This window comes from Apostichopus japonicus, chromosome 3 (assembly GCF_037975245.1).
Source record: "Apostichopus japonicus isolate 1M-3 chromosome 3, ASM3797524v1, whole genome shotgun sequence".
Classification (NCBI taxonomy): domain Eukaryota; kingdom Metazoa; phylum Echinodermata; class Holothuroidea; order Aspidochirotida; family Stichopodidae; genus Apostichopus; species Apostichopus japonicus.
Window position 1 is genome coordinate 18246142 of NC_092563.1, and position 18208 is coordinate 18264349.

Below are 18208 nucleotides of genomic sequence, written 5' to 3' on the forward strand. Positions count from 1 at the left end.
ATATCTTTTGCACTACCTAGTGGCGGACACTTCAAAATTTAGTACTGAAAGAAGAGGTGAAAAATCCAAGTATAATTCTTAAAGAAGTTAACATCATTTGTAAATGAATTATAATGGATGTCTTCATCATTTTTTTTATGTTTGGAAGTGCTTTCTGTTTTCAGCTAGCTCTCTCTATTGATGGATTTACAGTCAAAGCTTCTGAGGATACAACATTTTCTAACATGCAAAAGGACCTTCTTAAAATTATGAATAAGGGTAGAAGAGACGTCACTCCAACTGCTTCAAATATGATGAAAGTAGTAAGTAACCATTTTTTTTCTAAATATTATGTTCATTCAAAATGCCATATTCCATCACCTACCTGTGTGTATAACCGCATATAGCGAACAAGTGAGATTGTCGAAGTAATGGAATAAGTTCTTGAAGGTTCTTCTAATACGATCAGAACACTGGAATGGCAATTCGACTTATCTATTAGTAACAAAATTAATTCTCCCTTCAGCTTCCCCTTTTGTAACTGAATGTGTATTTTCTTCTTCTTCTTCTCCTGTTAAATAAAACCCGCTATTCGATCATTATCCGTTTGAAAAATGCATCTTCCTTTGATTTGGTAATTATTTTGTTTAAAATATGACTATATTTTACCCTACATATCCTCGATACCCAAATAAGTTTCTCTTTGTGGGTGTGTGTGGGGGGGTGTGGGGGAGTGGGGTGGGGGGTAATATGAGGACGGGGTAAAGGGAGGATGCATCGGTAATTAATTAAGCTTCCTAGTATCCGTGTCGTTATATGTAACTAGTAGCATTAGAAGGTAACGACGTTTCACTACTTCTGCATTCCATTCTGTGCATGAATATGTATGTGAGCCCTCAGGATCAATTTAAAATAAGTTATATGGAGAAATTGATACATACATAAATTTGACAAACGTCCTTCATTTTTTTTTTACTTACCAGAGATGGGATGAAGATCTGGCTACCGCAGCAGCTACCATTGTTGATTCTTGTTTCTTTGGTATTTCGATGCCAGAGGAGATAAACCTTCATGTCGATAAGGGTGTCATCCAAGCGACAGGAATAACTAAGGTGCATGGTACTCTAAAGTAGGGGGTGGTGGAATAGGAATAAATCTCGATAGAGAGGGAGAGAGGGTGGCACGAACTACTAGGAGCAGGGTGACGTGTACGAAAAGGCACACGTGTTTATATATATAAAAAGACAAATATTACAGGATGGAGGCTGACGTGCCACTTTGCCTTAAAGTTGTATTTTCTTATATTAACATCAAGTCAAAGTGGAGGGGGATTGGGGGTAATGGGTTTACATTACAGCATAAATGGGATATATAACGAACAATGCAAAAATTCGAGCAATTTCATTAGACAATATAAAAACAAGAGTAAACAAAACAAGAGTGAGTGAGAGATTATGTGACGATTTATAAAATTACATGTTAAGAATTTCTTCATTGTCTATCGCCAACAATCTTTCGTGAAGATGTTAAAATCACTCTTTTATTTTAACTTTCAGAATAGCAGTTTCTACTTGCCAGATGCCTTTGCTCAGTGGTTTGAGTTAGGGCATGTAAACTATGATTACGAATCTTTCACATGCCAAGCAGAAGAGCAAATATTATGCAAGATTTACAAGTTGGTGAGTTCTTAGAAAATGTGGATATTTATCTTGCCGGGCAGCGATTAGGGAGAGGAGAGGGTGGAGGATGACAGGATGAGGGGGGAGGGGGGGGGGTGAAATAACATTTATAGTTGTAAATGAATGGTTAACCATTATAAGAATCGGACAAACCATACATGTATATAATATTTTTTTCAGATTAAATTTAAATATGTAATGAGACCAACTTATCCTTCCACCTCACCGCTCTAACACCCAGACCACCCCTTCCGTACCTCGGCCTTCCTCCGCCCACCGTCGTTGGACGAATACTTGCAGACTTTTGTTGCAGACTTGTTGAACGGATTAAACTTTGGGTGACGACTTCTGATCGATACGCTGTGTCAATTCAGCAGACTTGCTCATAGATGACATCATATAGCGCCCTCGACTTTTATGATTTCTCTCTCAACAGCTGTTTCCTAATTAATTTTAATAAATTGTTTAATAGTATTCGAACTTGAATTACCATAACAATATATTTTTCCCTTTGCTTTTCTGAGCCAGTTTCAATTAATTTACTGAAGTAAATGTATAATAAATTTTTGGGCAATCTTCCACTTTTCCTTGTTATAACTATACATGTTATATGAAATGTTTGGCTTCATTGGTATCGAAATGTTGAGAACCGAATGTATATAATCATTACTTTCTCCAAAACTCTCATTTAGTGATAAAAAGCTAGGTATTAGTGTGATTAATGATAATCTTATTTTTTTATATATATACTGAGCGGCATTGATGAGAGAGTACAGACCACAAAGAAAATGAAGGACAGTTTGACTTTGAGATCCCTTGTGTGTTAAATCCTTAGTATAACGAGGAATGTTCGGGTTTACTCTGAGTCGATCCTCCGTGAGTTTAGAGGGGGGGGGGGTGGGGGACGTAATTGTATGTATTTTAGATCCTCCTGCAAGCAGGAACTCGCGAAGAAGCCTCATTGACTTATCAAAGCCGCAAGCTGACCGAAGTCTGTCTCTTAGATTCGATTCTTATATTAAACGTCCATGATTATAATTGTCAATTGTCAACAACTCTGTAACTGGACGACATATTTTAATCTTGGAGTGACTCGAACTCGGGACCTTATGATTAAAAGGCACCGGCGTTAACCACTGAGCTAACACTCCTTAATTCTAATTCGTTTCCAATGGCTACGAAGTCCCCAGTGGCAAGAATTTTAAACTTCAAACTTTGATGTTTACGTCAGAATTCATTCTGTTTCTTTTCCAGTTGACCTGGTCTTCCATGTATAAAGTGGGTTGCTCGCAAAGATTCTGCCCGACTTTGTATGACTCGTTTTCTTCCAAAACCGAGAAGAATTACATTTATTGGAAATGCAACTATGCCAACATGTAAGACTTCCTTGTTGCTTTGGTATAGAATGTTTAAACATTTGACGGTGATCGTAAAATTATTCTAGAGTAGTGTTCTAAATGACTCTTTAATAGCAAGCCGAAAATTTTGATTTTTATTGTTGTAAAAAAAAATTAGGATATATGTCCAATGTGGTCGCCCGAGAAATGTAACGTAGAAACATGCAGTAATATTTTTATTACCCTTGCTTTGAGTTTTTAAAACAATTGTTTTTTATGTTTTTGTAAACGTTCCGTTCAGTGGAATGCAGAATATGTTCATGTTTGGTCATTTGTCACCATTACGTATGTGATTCTTTATAAAGCACTGTTCTAATTCAAACAATCAAGAAATAATAGAAATATAACATTCTCTGTATCTACTCAATTTCTTTATTAGAAGTAATTTCTGGGAAGATGGATTTTCGTATTCTGATGACGGACAACCCTGTACCAAATGCTTCCAAAAGAGTGGTTGGTGTACTGAAGGTCTATGTGGTGAGATCCATAATCGGCGTCGAGATTGTTGGGTGTGGGTTGGGATGGGGGGGGGGGTTGTTGTTAAAGGGAATGATGGTATTCAAGGATTTTACAGTTAAGCTAATCTGCACCACATGTCGTGGTTGGGCAAGATCAGTATTAATACAATGTGGAAAATTGGTACCTGTTCTCTTTCGACCCATGCACTCACTTCCGCGTCAACCCCCTATTTTATTCTCGTTTGCGTTCACATAATTCAAAGGAATTTCGGCCATACAATTACCCCATTCTGGTCATTTTTGAAAGCATACTGCTAGACAATCATTAATACATGCACGCTTCTGCCTGTGTTCATTGTTCGCTGATGTATCAGTTTTGGAGCCCTAGAACATAATAGTGGTCGTCACATATTTTCAGAGCCGTTCATTTTAATCTTAGTGCTCTAGCGTCCTCTGTTCGCAGTTCTTGTCGGTTCCCCGTGAGTAGTCTGGTATAGATCTTTCAACCAGAAGCATTACTGTGGTGGGGAAGGGGTAGGGGTAGGAAAAGGGTAATTTTATTAGGCAAATATAAAACTGAACCAACTAAGAGTCTTTGAAAATACTGCAGTGTAACCTCATGTTTATGCACATATTTGCTGAAATACGCTTTCCGTGAAATAAATGCAAGTCTCTGTCTTTCTTAGTCCCTCGTAAAATTTTGTACAGCGTAATAAGTTTTATTTTAACCCTCTATCTTTTGTTTTCTTGCCCTGTAGATGACTCTTGCGCAAGTTCTTCAGATAAAGATAATTGTCAATGTGTTCTGGATCACGATTGCAACTCAAACGGTGTCTTCTTACCAGAGATATGCGAGTGTCAATGCAAGAAAGGGTATTCTGGAAATTCATGTCAATTGACCGATTCCACCAGGACAGCGACTGACGTCCCCCAGTCTTTCCTGACCGCTCCTCTTTATCGTTCGATCACGGACACCGACTCTGTGGTCCTCGCGACCTCCTCGATTATACCGGCACATACAACAGTGGTCAGTAACTTCCTGATCAACAAATTTGCACCAAGGAGGGAGGTGAGAGATGTCGAACCCTGGACTATAGAGGAGACAACCTACGTAGATTTAACCACTTTTGATTTTACCGGAAGTTCGACGGAGGCAGTCTCGGAAGAAGTGACCTCTCCTGAATATTCAACAGAAGAGGTCACGACAGAAGAAGTGACAACAGATATCACAGAGTTTACAATAGCCGAGGACACGACAATCGGCGCGACGAGTGACGCATTTATCGAACTGTCGACGTTTGCAGAGACCACAATCTATGATGATGACGTCACCGGAAGTACGGCGGAAGTGTCGACTACGTCACATCAAGCAGATGAAACCACACAGGATGAAGTAACTGCGCCATATGAACAAGGCGACTTTACGAGAGGTATGAGCACCGATGAGCTGACGACAGAAGGAGCGTTTACTCCATGCTCAATGATCTGTCAGGGAGAAGGACGGTTAGATGACGTCACATGTACATGCACATGTGACCAGGAAGGATACACTTACAACTACACACAATCGGCATGTTTGGGTATGCAAATTCATTCAATTTTATTCAAATAAAAAAAATTCGCTCATGTTTAAAAATCAATTTTCCTTTTAATATCCATTACCTTTAAAATATTTCTATTTTTCGTATGTGTGTGAAGTCTGCGGTTTAGAGACACCGTGCAACGACCAAGGTGTGCTGGACACACAAACGTGTACGTGTTACTGTGCATCTGGATTCCAGGGAGAACATTGTGAGGGTAAGATTTTAATCCATCCCCATCTTATAGCCTATACCCTCTAGTTCAGTGTTGAGTATAATGACCGCTCATAGACATAGATAAGATAAAATAGGTAATGCGGTTTATTATCTTTAAGCGAGACAAGCACTTCCTATAACTAGCAAGAAAACGATAGCGATGGGGGGGGGGGGGGGTGTGGAGGGGTGACGAGATGGGGAGTGACGGAGACAGTAATATAACTTATGTTGCTTAATCGCTACCTTCTCGTATTTAGAAAACTCAAAACGTCTTTGTAGCCTACGCCTTGCTTTTGTTGATGTCTGCCTCTCCGAGAAATAATGTCGATATTCACTGTGATTTATTTTGGGACATTTTGAGACAAATGCACTTCTTAGACAGTTATAAGTTATTAAGAGAGAACAGCAGAGGGACGGGAGAGGGGAAGCTATGCTGCTCAATTATTACAATGCACTCTCGTATAGTGACAATCCAAATAATGATACCATTGCACATTTATATTTCTATACAGAAATTTGCAACGTAACCACAACAAGCTGTTGGGATGATTACGTCCCACCGGATACTGAATTAAGAGGGGATTATTGTCCAGTCTACTGCCCTCACTGCGGTAAGCTTGACGTCATAGTAAAGCCTGAACACAACATAAAGGATTTCGTCCTAAACTTGCCTCATTTCTATATTAGACCAGTTTGGCAACCACGTATACTTATAGGATGAGGAGGGTGGGAGGGGTGGGGGGGGGGCTTCAACCCCCAGAAGAACACCCCAATCACCACCAGCAGACAGAATATTACAAACAATCCTAGCCTAGCGCACAAAACATTATTCAGCATATAATGTGAACACTGTTGAACAAATCTTCAACATTGTTTCAAACGTTGCAAAATACAGTAAAAGAATTGATATAGTGGTCATCCATGCTTAATGATCTTAACGATGTTTACCTACCTTCTAACCATTCCTCCACTAAAGCTGAGAATTCTCAGAATACGAGAACACTTTTGGAGGGTCTGGTAGTACATGCGGCAGCATTTAACTGACATTTAGCAATTTTGGAGGCAATTCTGATGACCTTAATTTAGCCACCAAAATAATACAAGTTCAAATAATACAAGAGACTGCTACACATCGACAAAGAAGTGGCATTTAACAATAGGTCAAAACGAATAATTTGTATGAGTTCCTGCAGCCGTTATCAGTGTTATATACTAAAGTACTCTAATAAGTCTTCCAAAGCCTTTGTTGGCATCAAACTCCCGATTGTCATCTTATCTTTATTGCTATCTTGAAGATGCATTCAAGCATCCAGTATAACGGTTTTAAAACCCTCCAAATTGCTGCCCTTTCCGGGAGGATGATGGCGTGACATAAAAGATTTGATCACAACAATTGTTCGTGGGGATTTTGTTTTTCAGGCTGTTTTTGTTCTCCATGATATTGAGAGCAGACCAAGACATTCCAATATGTATATATAACTGACTGATCTTTGCAGTTGTTTGTGTACATTCCCAAGGGATCTTTAATAGTAATAGCATGTATTGTAAACAGCATGAGTAGTAGAACGCTAATCACTGGATGAGGACTATACTATAGTATAGGCTATACAAGTAGAATATCCGCTGGTAGGCTGCTGAGTATCTGAGAATGGGCACACGTTTTATTAAAGCTTATAAGCTCACCTCACCTCACATTACTTTTTTTACCTAGTAACCTGATCATATCGTCTTGAATTCACGGTTTCAAGGTACACGTCACTGTTGCACCGCCCCCCCCCCCACCACAAACCTCTATTAAATTACATCTTAGCGCAGACGGTCCTGCAGGGCTGCCGCCGTTATTTCACCGTTAAAACTGACACATAGCCTACATTTGTTCCCTAACAGGTTAAAGATAAATATTTCAACACGTTAAATTGATTTTTCTTATATATAGATAGTTGTCCCGATATGACCTGTCAAAATGATGGTCACGTAGACAAGATTAGCGGATTCGAGGACAGGAGTGGTATGTGCCGTTGTTACTGTCCGTTGCCATGGAGTGGACTGGAATGTGATGGTAGGTTTACAACCACTCTGGTGCTACCCAAGTTTAATTATTAAATGAAACCACATCCTTGGTGCGTAGTTAGACATTATTCTAACCTTTAAATTATATTTATTTTTATTTTTAACTTTTATTTTTAACCCTTATTCTAACCCTCATTTTCCTTTTTTTGGCTTTGAAGTGCATGTTTGGTATTTCCTTCACCCCAGTATTACCTGTCTCCATACGACTTCAGCATTCCAATTTAAACAATACCACAAATTGGTAACATGTTTGCATTACGCTCCCATTGACCCACTTCCGGGTCACCGCTTCCTGTGTTGGGTTGTAACTTGCTTGATTTTGACCAAGATATTTAATATTGGATACTGCTCTTAATTAGCAAGTTATTGATCGGTTAATCCAATGACAAAAATAAACAATTTCATCTTCTTCAGGTTTGCAAACCTAGGCTGTTGGGCCCAATTTTTACGCCCCCCCCCCCCCAACGGGATTGAAGTAAAATATATCCTGTTTCTGGTCCGTATTCGTTTTTTAACTACTCTGATTTGAATCCCCCCCCCCCCCCTTGCCCTCTCTCGTGTAGCTACGCCACTGGTCAACACAGTATGTAACTATAATATAAACTGCAATAAATTTTCATTTTCATTTATTTCACTTGATTATTCCCGTAGATTGTAACTTAATTTGCAGTAACGGAGGTACACTGAACTCCACGGAATGTACCTGTCAGTGCTTACCCGGTTCTAGTGGTTTCGATTGCTCAAGTAAGCTCATTATTTTGTTATCTTTCTTTTCGAGCACCACTTTCCCATACTTTTCTTTGTCCTGTAGGAATGTTTGCTAAACTGTGGAAAACGAGAACAGAATACCGCGCGTCCACCTCAGGAATTATTCGTGTTCTTTATTTGAATTCGACAATAGAAGACATAAAAAAAACCTAACTAAACCAACTTGACGTCCAAGTTTAAGCTTTATTACACTTTATCTTGTTTGATTTTCATTTGATGTTTGCTTGACCTTCGAGTTATTTTAAATACACCCTTAAAATTTATTGTGTTATACTTTTTAAAAAAAATGGGGTGACGAACTGTAGTGAAATTATACCGTGTATTCCCAGCAGTAAAACGATGATATCCCTATATAGTCTACACACGTTTTAATGTCTACATAAGCTGCAAAATCTTTCCATGTCATATATTATTTCTACTCACTGTATATTTATTGGGTGAACGTGAGGGAGGGGGGGGGGGAGGTGGTGTTTAGGGCAGGTGGGTCATTTGTTTAATTGACGGTTCTTTCTTTGCCATATAGTATCTGAATATTGAATGGAACTTCAATGCAAATTCTACACACATTTTTTTTTTTTAATCGGAGCGATGAGGAGGATTGTATGATGAGGTTTGGAAGTTTGTAGCCTTCTCACAGTTAATAATTATGGCCTCTATATATACTAACCGAAACTGACTAATAACCCCCTCCCCGCCCCGCCCCCCCCCCCGCCACCCCACCCACAATCCGACTGCATGCACAATCCTTGCATGCTCCTTCGTTTTCAATTACTCTCTTTTCAGATACATGCATCCAGAAATCTATGTTATGTACCCAGAATGCCTTTCACCACTGCAACATGCCAGTCATTGCCAAAAACTGTCCAGAGCTTTGTGGTATTTGTGAAAGTATGTGATTTCTTATATTAATTAATCCTAAAATCATTGATAACCTACAGGTTATTATTTAATTGCTAACAATATCACGATAAAAGACAAACCTATAGATTGACCAAACAGAGTAACTTGGCAACCTTTAAAAATATAATGGAATTAGTGAAAGACGTTTTAAAGCCTGACTTTTTCTTCATGGCGTCTCTGCCGGAGACCTATACAGTTACAAGTAGGCCCTATTGGCAACATAAAATGTACCCTAACAGTTAAGACAGTTAACAGGCATCGTTGTATTTGCTTCTAACAGTTTCACAATATCTGATGTAAAGATTCCATTGTACTGAGTTTCCCTTTCTATACTTTCACAGGTTAAGGTGATCGCTAGTTTCTTCAAGGTCCACCCCTATAAATGCTACTACCTGCAGAATAATAATCTCAATAGACGGTTACTCATCTCCTTACCACGGTACTATAACAGAACCTCCATGTAACAGCCACTTGAACTTGATGGTATGACTATAGCGGTATAGGCTCAAAGCTTAGGTCCATAGCAACGGAAGGATGAACCTATCAAACAGTGTATCAAAGTGTTAGCTCCATAGTGCATTGTCTTTCAGCACGGAACACAAATGTGATACGAGTTTTTGTTTTCATCCCTTGACCTGACCCGGAAGCGAAATTATTTTTCCCACTTCGACGCGGCCACATGGGCGTGGCTTATGAAATACGTCACAGGCCGGCAAGTTTGTGACTTCGACTTCGAGCTCTAACGTATAGCTCTTTAATAATATACTCAGCTAATATACTCAGGCCTAATATACTCAGGCCTAAGACATGACTTCATGAGATCCATGATGATGTGCGACTGCTCCTCCCAGTCAATCGGGTCTTATGGAGCTCTTGAGGTAAATTCCATCACAAAATCAAACTGTGTTGGTTTATTAGATGTGTTATGAACCTCCCGTGTCTGGAAAAGTTTGGAAAAGAACCTCCCGTGACAGCAGGGTCTGGAAAAGTTATAAATGAACCTCCCGTGGTATTGATTATTACACTTCATATTACACCAGGTAGGCCCACTGACCTTTCAATGCTAAAAACCTACAAAGATACATGTATTGTATTGTGCCCCATATTGTTTTATCCATCATTCTAAATTATTTGTTCATTTATAAATGAACCCGCTTTTAAACGGCAGTAAGGAGCCTACGTGCTTTCATCATTAGTTTACGTACGCTACTGGGTATTGTTACGGACGTAAAATATTCTACCAATTTTATTAAACAGTTGTCACTTGCGTCTGTATTAACTATAACCAGGGAGCTGTTACTGTTAGAGTAGCAGCTCCCTGCTATAACTATGCCTAAATAGCAATGTCCCTCTGTACTATACTATTTATTATACTGGTACGTGTTTACTAGAATCCCTGACATGTAACTTAATTGAGAACTTTCAGCACCCAAACAAACACCCGAGAGATATCACTGCATAGTCTGTGACGTGGACCAATAAACCGTAACAGCGACCGATAGTCCACGCCCATTATGCTAATATGGCCGCGTCGAAGTGGGAAAAATAATTTCGCGACCCGGAACCTTGAATCCGCACTTGCGCTGTTGAAATCTTAGACCGCCGTGGGTTTTACTTCTTGTCCTCGAGCCTGCTTCCTCTTTCACCACGAGCCTGCGTCATTTGGAGAGAAGTCTTCGATAGCCTATAGATGCACGTTGCCTCGGAATCAAGTCCACCCATAAAAACCGCGGTTAATTATATTGAATGTAGAGATGAATCAATTGGATGTGAGGAGGGGTTCGGGGTTGGGTTGGGGAGTGTGGAAAGGCAGGGGGAGGGCATGGGGGTTGGATTTCATATGTTATTTTCAATCTGAATTTCTAGGAACTGTAGTTTGTACAGTGCAGGGTTGGTATGTGTTCGCAATAGTTTATAGATCTTAAAAAGCAAAACCTTTAAACATTGGCTATGAAGAAACAAATATACCAACCTTGGTACAATTCCTATTTTGCTTTACTTCTCCCTTTACCAGTCTCCTTCACTAAATTCGTAGCGTTTCAGAACTTGTTAAAAAAAGCAAGATTTAATTTGATAGATTATAGCATGTAGCGAAGCAACTGTTTGCGCTGGTAGCTAAATTTTGTCCAACCAGTGCCCAGATAGTCCAAAATTTGAATGTAATTTATCATACCGCCAAGAACCCTTCTTCTCTTGGTATCCTATAATTAACATTTATTATTGCATAAATAAGCCTTTCAAAGAAGGTTCCAAAATGTTGCGCGATTAATGAGGCAAAAAGGCAAATGTTATATTCTTAAATTTGGTACTTTATCAATATTTAACAAATAAAACAGACACAATAACAGTTAAGCCATTGCATCGTCGTTAGCTTTTGTTCGTCTAAAAACATGAGGACTTCCAATGAAAAATAAAATAATGTGAAAGGAAAGGGACATCCTGTCATTTTCGATGTTATCTTCATGTTGCAGTTAAATATCATGGTACATTGTTTTCACAATTTGTCAACTATATATAACTTTATGATTGACAAAAGAAGTCAGTTTCCTGGTTAACTATATGTCATTTTGCACTGCCTTGTATTTTGTTCTGTTTATACATTTATTTACATAAACATAATGAAAGATTTTTCATCTACAATTCTCAAAGATGGTTGTGCATACATATATTTTCCAAACTGTATGCATGTAGACTTTCGTACTTTCCCATTTGATCTTAAATAGTTTACATTTCCCCCTTTTTTTTTGGGGGGGGGGTGTTAAATGAACCCCCTTCATTTGCAATGTTCGTAAATGTCTAGTACCCTTTGGTGCTCGTGTTTGTAAAATGAATTTGTTTCGTTATTAAAAAGGGTCATAAGATGCTGCTAACATTAACATATTGAAATCTGTGGCATGAATTGCACAGAGAATTTATTTTGGCGGGCGTTCTTTGTTTGTTTTTGCGGTAACGTTTTATTTAGTTCACTTATATCAAAGTCCACCCCACGCACCCCCCCCCTCCCAAAAAAACAGATTCAATCCCCTCTACCCCTGTTTATGCCTTTGAATGTCATTTCACTATGAAACTTGCCATAGAAATATTGTCAACAATGCAGATGAAACAGAAAAGAAGTAAAAGAAAATTTCTTTTGTAAAACGTAAATCGGAGGACCATAATATATTCATAAAACCAAAGAGAAAAAAAAGGAGAGTAAATTGTTGGCAGCATTCTTGAAATACGAATACAAACTGACAGCCAATCGTACGTTCTAAATCACAGTTCAAGGAGATCCTAACAAGACGGTTCCGAAAAGCATATACGTCATGATGACGTCACAGGCTAATCCGTGCGATTAATTTCATGGATTTACGAACGACTTGTCCGGCAGAACTTGGAGTACCCTTCAAACAGCCATCTTTAGTTGATTTGAAGTTTTCAACTAAAGCAGTGAATCAAATCTGCCTTGTTACAAGAATTAACATTGCCTTTATATAACCGAAATAATCCTTTAAAATTATAAAATATTGTAAAAAAAAAGAAAGAAATATTATTGTTACAGCTAACTGCATATAAAGTACATGAACAAAAAATCGTTGAAAAAAATTTACAAATTTAGCTCAGGTAAAATAATGATACCCCAATTCATGCTTGCACCGTTGTTGTTTGTTTTCTCATTAGCAACATAACTATAGTTCAAAAAATGGTCATCCTATCATCAAACCTTAACTACTTCTTTTTCATCACTACATATAGCTATTTCATGTTATTGCAAAATAATTCTGAAAGCTATCATATTTAGGAAGGTAATTTTTGGCAACTTTACACAATTTTCACTCCTTGTTTTTTGTCAGTCAGAATATTTTATATTTACCTTGCATGTATCCTCTTTTCGACAATCATAAATTATTAGCCATTGCTAAAAGTGATACAAAACACCGATGGATAAATCATTGGTTTAATCATAGAAAGACGTGTAGGGTAGTATAGGTTTGAATGAATTAGTCAAATATAACGGAAACTGATGAAGGAATTGAAACATAGAGTAAAATTTGACAAATAATTATCAATACATATATATATGTTTCGAGAATTTCTCTTGAGAATTTTTGAAACACACTTTTGCATCATTCAAAGTAAAAAAAGAAAAGAAATATTTTACACGGAATAATACGGTGGGTGGGGGGGGGGTGGGGGAAGCGAGCCAGACGGGAGAAGGTGATAGGGGGAAGATAGTATTGATACAAAATATTAATGTAGTGCACTGTAAAGTGTCATATATGTAGTTTTTTTATGTCCTCGGTGATATATATGGTGAGTATTTGAGCAGTTACACTGACATTTAAGGCAACCTTACCCTGATGCAAATTCTCGTTACGCGCTTCAGACCGTTACTATTCATAAATCCCACTTTTCCTATAGAAAAACGAGAGCATATCTGCCCAGGATGTTGTTCCATAACAACTCCCTGGGCAGCCGTTGTGATTGTTTGTATTCACATCTATAAACTTTTTAACGGTTCGCCGTCCACTTGTCAAACCTTGGGTACCGTGCATGGCCTCTTAGAACCGTTACTATGCGATTAATACCGATTATACTTTGGAATTCGAATGTGCAGGGTTCTCTTGCATTATGTACAGACACCTTTTCCTACAATGCACCATGAGCACTGAGTATTAGTCAGTATAGTATTAGGAAGGTCTCAATGCAGTAGCGGATTAAGGGCGGGGCAACAGGGGCACGTGCCCAGGGCCCCTACATTTTGGGGCCCCCACATTTAGAGTATCCTAAAATTTACAAAACTGTCGTAATTGTGATCCACAAAATTCTTGAAACACGATGAAATACTCTCTGAATTTGCAAGCATGAAAGTGCGGAAAAAAATACAGACTATAGGTCCCCCACACGATTGCGTGCCCCGGGCCCCCGACACGCTTAGTCCGGCCCTGTGACGCAGTGTCACTGTACAAAGCCCCGTAGAGGAGAATACAATGTACCCGATATATACATATATATTCATGCATGTGAACTGAATACCTGCATATATGCTGTATGCTACAAGCTAGAATTTCTCAGCCTTTTTTAGACTCTTATACGACCGTTTTGTCATAGAAAGCTGGATTTTCTATTCCAGATTCTGCCTCATGGCTCTTGTCTGGGAGTTTATTTCCATTCGTCTCTCTGACCTTGCTCTCGTCTTCCTTTAGATCGACTTCATCGTCGTTTTTCCCGCGACAAAAAAGGAAACGTGACAGTTGATAGATGATAGAAATAAGGCATCCTTCCACCAAAGTGATCAAGACCGTTAGGGTCTGAACACGGCCCACGAGATCCCCCTCCGGTTGTGGATAGTAAAGGTACACGACGGTACGGGCCAGGAGAGCGTTCTGGACCCCGGTCTCTAGAGCGATTGTTACGGATTTCTTAATAGGGAGGGCAAATATTCTAGCCAGAGATAGTCCCAAGTAAGCTCCAATGAGAGGCGTTACCAAGGCAGCCACCCATATCGGCCAATCTGAGTAAAACATATGAATGTCTGCCGGTATACCGAGACCTAAACCGAAGACAACAAGGAGAACCGCGATAGGCTTCAGGACCTTCTCACAGAATGTTCGAAATCTAGAAAGGAAAAAATTAAAGTTGTTTTGTAAATATTCATTGAAGAGAAGTGGTGAGAAATGGACAAAACTATAGTGTTGCAAAGTACATATGTGTTGTGCTCTGTCGTCTCCACCGCCCCACCCAACAAATTCCCCGCCTCTCAGATGTAATTAGCTACCTGAAACTTCGAAAATTCAATACCCTCTTTTTCTTTATTTACTTTTAGGACTCCACAATTAGTGCATTGGTAAAATATACTGCTTATACGTTCATCAATAGTAGGCTATATCGAATAAAGGGAAAAGTATATTAAAACAAAAAGAGGGGTGAGGAAAATGAATGAGAGAAAGTGAAGTGTTTTTAACTCTTACTTTTCAAACTTCCATCCCAGAAGAATACCGATAACACAAGCCACTACCAGCAGAACAAGATTAAGGGCCAAGTCACCGAAGGGTGTTTGGAGGTTTGTATTATCCTGGATAAAAGGTGTGGCATAGATGAAGATGTTGAAGGGCATCATGGCCATCCCAGCAATCGATGAAAAGAAGGTCATTGTTACACTGAGGATAAAGTCAACATCCAGGAGGACACTGAAGATGTTGCTTAACCATCCTCCCGGGCAGGTCCCTACTAGGACGATACCGACCGCTGTGGGGTTATCCACTGGTAATATCTGAAGGAAAGATAAAAAACAAGCAACTGCATGAAAACCGTTCTTAATATATCATGGACAGTAATAACATCTCGGTCTTGTCACAGAGGAGTCGAGAGTGGGGGAAGGAGAGGGGGGGGGGAGATGGGAAGAAGAACAGGGGTCTGGTATAAGGGTTAGGAATACACTACCGTATCCGTATCCAAGATGTTTCGAGATGAGGGGAGGGGGAGGGGATGTAGTCGATTCAACGTTGATGTAACATCAAAATATCAAGAAACTGTTTGTAAAAAATAGGTAAATTAAATGGATTTCGCAGGTTCCTGAGATGTTGTTTAGTGACCATCCAACGATTTACAAGTAGTCAACAGGTTAGGTACATGTTGATCACAAATCTTTAAAGGGGGAAAAGAACACCTATCATATTTCCTTAAGTGATAGCAAAGATTTATTATTACACTGAAATTTGACTTTGTCAAGCTACTTTACCTACAGATCAAGAATTATTGGAAATGAAGGGGGGGGGGGGGGGAGATTTTCAAGGAAGTATATACTTACATTTGCCAGAATGAAGGTAACCAAAGGCATTAAGATGAACTGGCAGATCATTCCGATAATGATTGGCCAAGGAGGGTACAATCTTTCTTTTAAGGTGGGCCAATCCATCAGGGCCCCCATCGACACATACGAGATGATCAGCCACACTAACAGGGTGTAAGTAAAGATGACGCTAATCGCTTTCGGTACTCTCTTGACTTTGATGGTGTACGTCGCCGCTATAAGATCGCCCTCGACATCGACAAATTGTAAGGATTCGATACCGAGAAATTTGCCGGTTATTTTGACTTGAAAGGTTTCGTTGACAGGTACAGTGTTGTCATCGTTTCCGAGCACTTCGACCTCAAATACTCGTTCGTCGCTGCTCCGGACGAGGTAATCACCGAGTTCCTCGTTCACAATCATGAAATCGACGGTGACTTCATCTTCGACTGATAGCAGTACTTCGGCGAGCTCCTCCTCACCTGTGTCGTCGTCTTCCAGTAGTCTGACGAGGGTGATTAGTTCCTGGTCTTCCTCGGGCACGTGACCACTAGTCAAGCACGCGAAGAGTACTACGGCGACGAAGATGGCCGACTTGGCTGAAAACATCATCTTTATTATTGTAGGACAACTTCTAAAAATGTAAATGGTGGAGAGATAAAATGGGAAACAGAAATAAATGGTGAATGATCTATATATGACAGATCTGATTCAGGACTATTTAAATTTAAAAAAGAAGAAGAAGAAGAAAGGTTAAATTAACAAATGGGACCAACTACTATAGACAGAAAGCTACTCTTAGATATTCGCTAAAAACTAGATATTTCTTTGTCAGTTCTCTATAGCATGTGTAGTGTCATCTGCAGGGTTACACGATGATGGTCCGCAAACTAACAAGAGACCTGACCAAAAAAGTGTGATACATTTATCTACAGTTTTCGGAACTTGCCGACGACCGTACTCCAAAGTCAGATTACATTCTTAGCATCGATTCTCCGGGGTTGTTGGTCGGTCGGTGGTTGACTGGTCCTGGGTCTAAAATGTTTGCGACGACAGCTGCTGCTGTAACAGCCAGAAACAGGCATGAAGTTAGGTGGGTTTACTACCCCAACTTTCCTTACATCACATGTGGGTTATTTAGCGCAGATTTGCAATGTAAATTTTGACAGCATGTTACTGTTTCTTTCACTGTGTACAATAGGATTCATTATTCTAGAGAGAAGTACGCCATCGATGTAGCGGCGTTCATAAACCGAAACAACACTCGGCTAAATTGTAGTACTCGAGTCCACGCCCGTATTCGTAAGTACTAGTCAAATTTGGGCCTGATACTCGCAAGGTAGAAAGGCAAGCATTAAGTACTCGTGATTGGCGTTGAATTTAACCTGTACTCGTACCGTTCTTATAATCATCCCGTGATGATTTTGTACTCATACTTGTACTAAACAACCCGCGTACTCTTACTCAAGAAGGCAAGAAAATATACATATATTCGAGTACGTTTATCTGTACTCGTATTCGGAGAGAACAAAAATCTTATCTGTACTCACACACTTACTAGCACGGGTCTGTTTATTCTGGTACTCAGAGAAGGCAAGAAAATGTACTTATACTAGAGTACATTTATCTGTACTCGTAATATTACTAGATTTTTCAGCTCATTCTTGTTCTCAGAATGGGCAAGAATAATGTACATTATATTCGAGTACATTTATTCTTACTGGTACTCAGAGAAGGCAAGAAAATGTACTTATACTCGAGTACATTTATCTGTACTCGTAATATAACTAGATTTATCTTCTCATTCTCGTACTCAGAAATGGCAAGAATAATGTACATTATATTCGAGTACATTTATTCTTACTGGTACTTAGAGAAGGCAGGAAAATGTACTCATACTAGAGTACATTTATCTGTACTCGTAATCTTACTAGGTGTATGCACATTCTTGTACTCAGAAAAGGCAAGAATAATGTACATATTCGAGTACCTTTATTCTTACTGGTACTCAGAAAAGGCAAGGAAAGGTACTTGATTTTATCCATACTGATGGTTTTTTCCCACACTATAAGTCTGAAAGTTATAATAGCATGACTTGAAAGGGAGTGCATGGGTAGGCTAGGGCTGTACTGATTTTAATAAAGAAAGACAATCGGCCGCTTTAAAGATAATTCAATCATAAAAAAATAAACAAAATAAAGCAAGTATAACACACACAAAAAGTAAAAAGAGGGCAAAGTTGACTTTTTTAGTACCCTGCCAGTGGTTATACGATGTGGAATTCAATGGCTGATACAGAACTGAACTTAGAGTAGAATCGTGTTCTTTTGTTAGGCCCAAAATTAGAAAACTATTGTGTAGGTATAACATGTCCATTCCAATTCAAGCT

The 18208-nt window shown here is 39.1% G+C and overlaps 2 protein-coding genes across 3 annotated transcripts in view; one reads left to right on the forward strand and one right to left on the reverse strand.

Moving 5' to 3' along the window:
- LOC139965300 (uncharacterized) lies at positions 1–13821 on the forward strand. Its single transcript, XM_071967512.1, has 12 exons — positions 1–302; positions 963–1091; positions 1536–1658; positions 2913–3034; positions 3435–3532; positions 4272–5093; positions 5212–5310; positions 5822–5920; positions 7246–7368; positions 8031–8123; positions 8931–9035; positions 9389–13821. Exons 1-12 carry the CDS (start codon positions 114–116, stop codon positions 9391–9393), a joined length of 2007 nt encoding a protein of 668 aa, XP_071823613.1. The 5' UTR covers positions 1–113; the 3' UTR covers positions 9394–13821.
- The window catches only part of LOC139965303 (ileal sodium/bile acid cotransporter-like), a 25617-nt gene continuing 19600 nt past the window's right edge, over positions 12192–18208 (reverse strand). For both annotated transcript variants that reach the window (XM_071967519.1, XM_071967518.1), the window contains exons 2-4: positions 15838–16453; positions 14999–15300; positions 12192–14645 (exon numbers count right to left, since the gene is read on the reverse strand). In XM_071967519.1, the coding sequence (XP_071823620.1) occupies positions 14117–14645; positions 14999–15300; positions 15838–16431 (1425 nt within the window). In that variant the 5' untranslated portion in view covers positions 16432–16453 and the 3' untranslated portion in view covers positions 12192–14116. The remainder of the gene's footprint in view (positions 14646–14998; positions 15301–15837; positions 16454–18208) is intronic.

Bases quoted from the DNA above. Each gene is read 5' to 3' on its own strand.
- LOC139965300 (XM_071967512.1), top strand. From the start codon at position 114: ATGGATGTCTTCATCATTTTTTTTATGTTTGGAAGTGCTTTCTGTTTT. The intron at 1,659-2,912 runs GTGAGTTCTTAG...TTTCTTTTCCAG, and splicing joins TATGCAAGATTTACAAGTTG to TTGACCTGGTCTTCCATGTA. The intron at 5,094-5,211 runs GTATGCAAATTC...ATGTGTGTGAAG, and splicing joins CACACAATCGGCATGTTTGG to TCTGCGGTTTAGAGACACCG.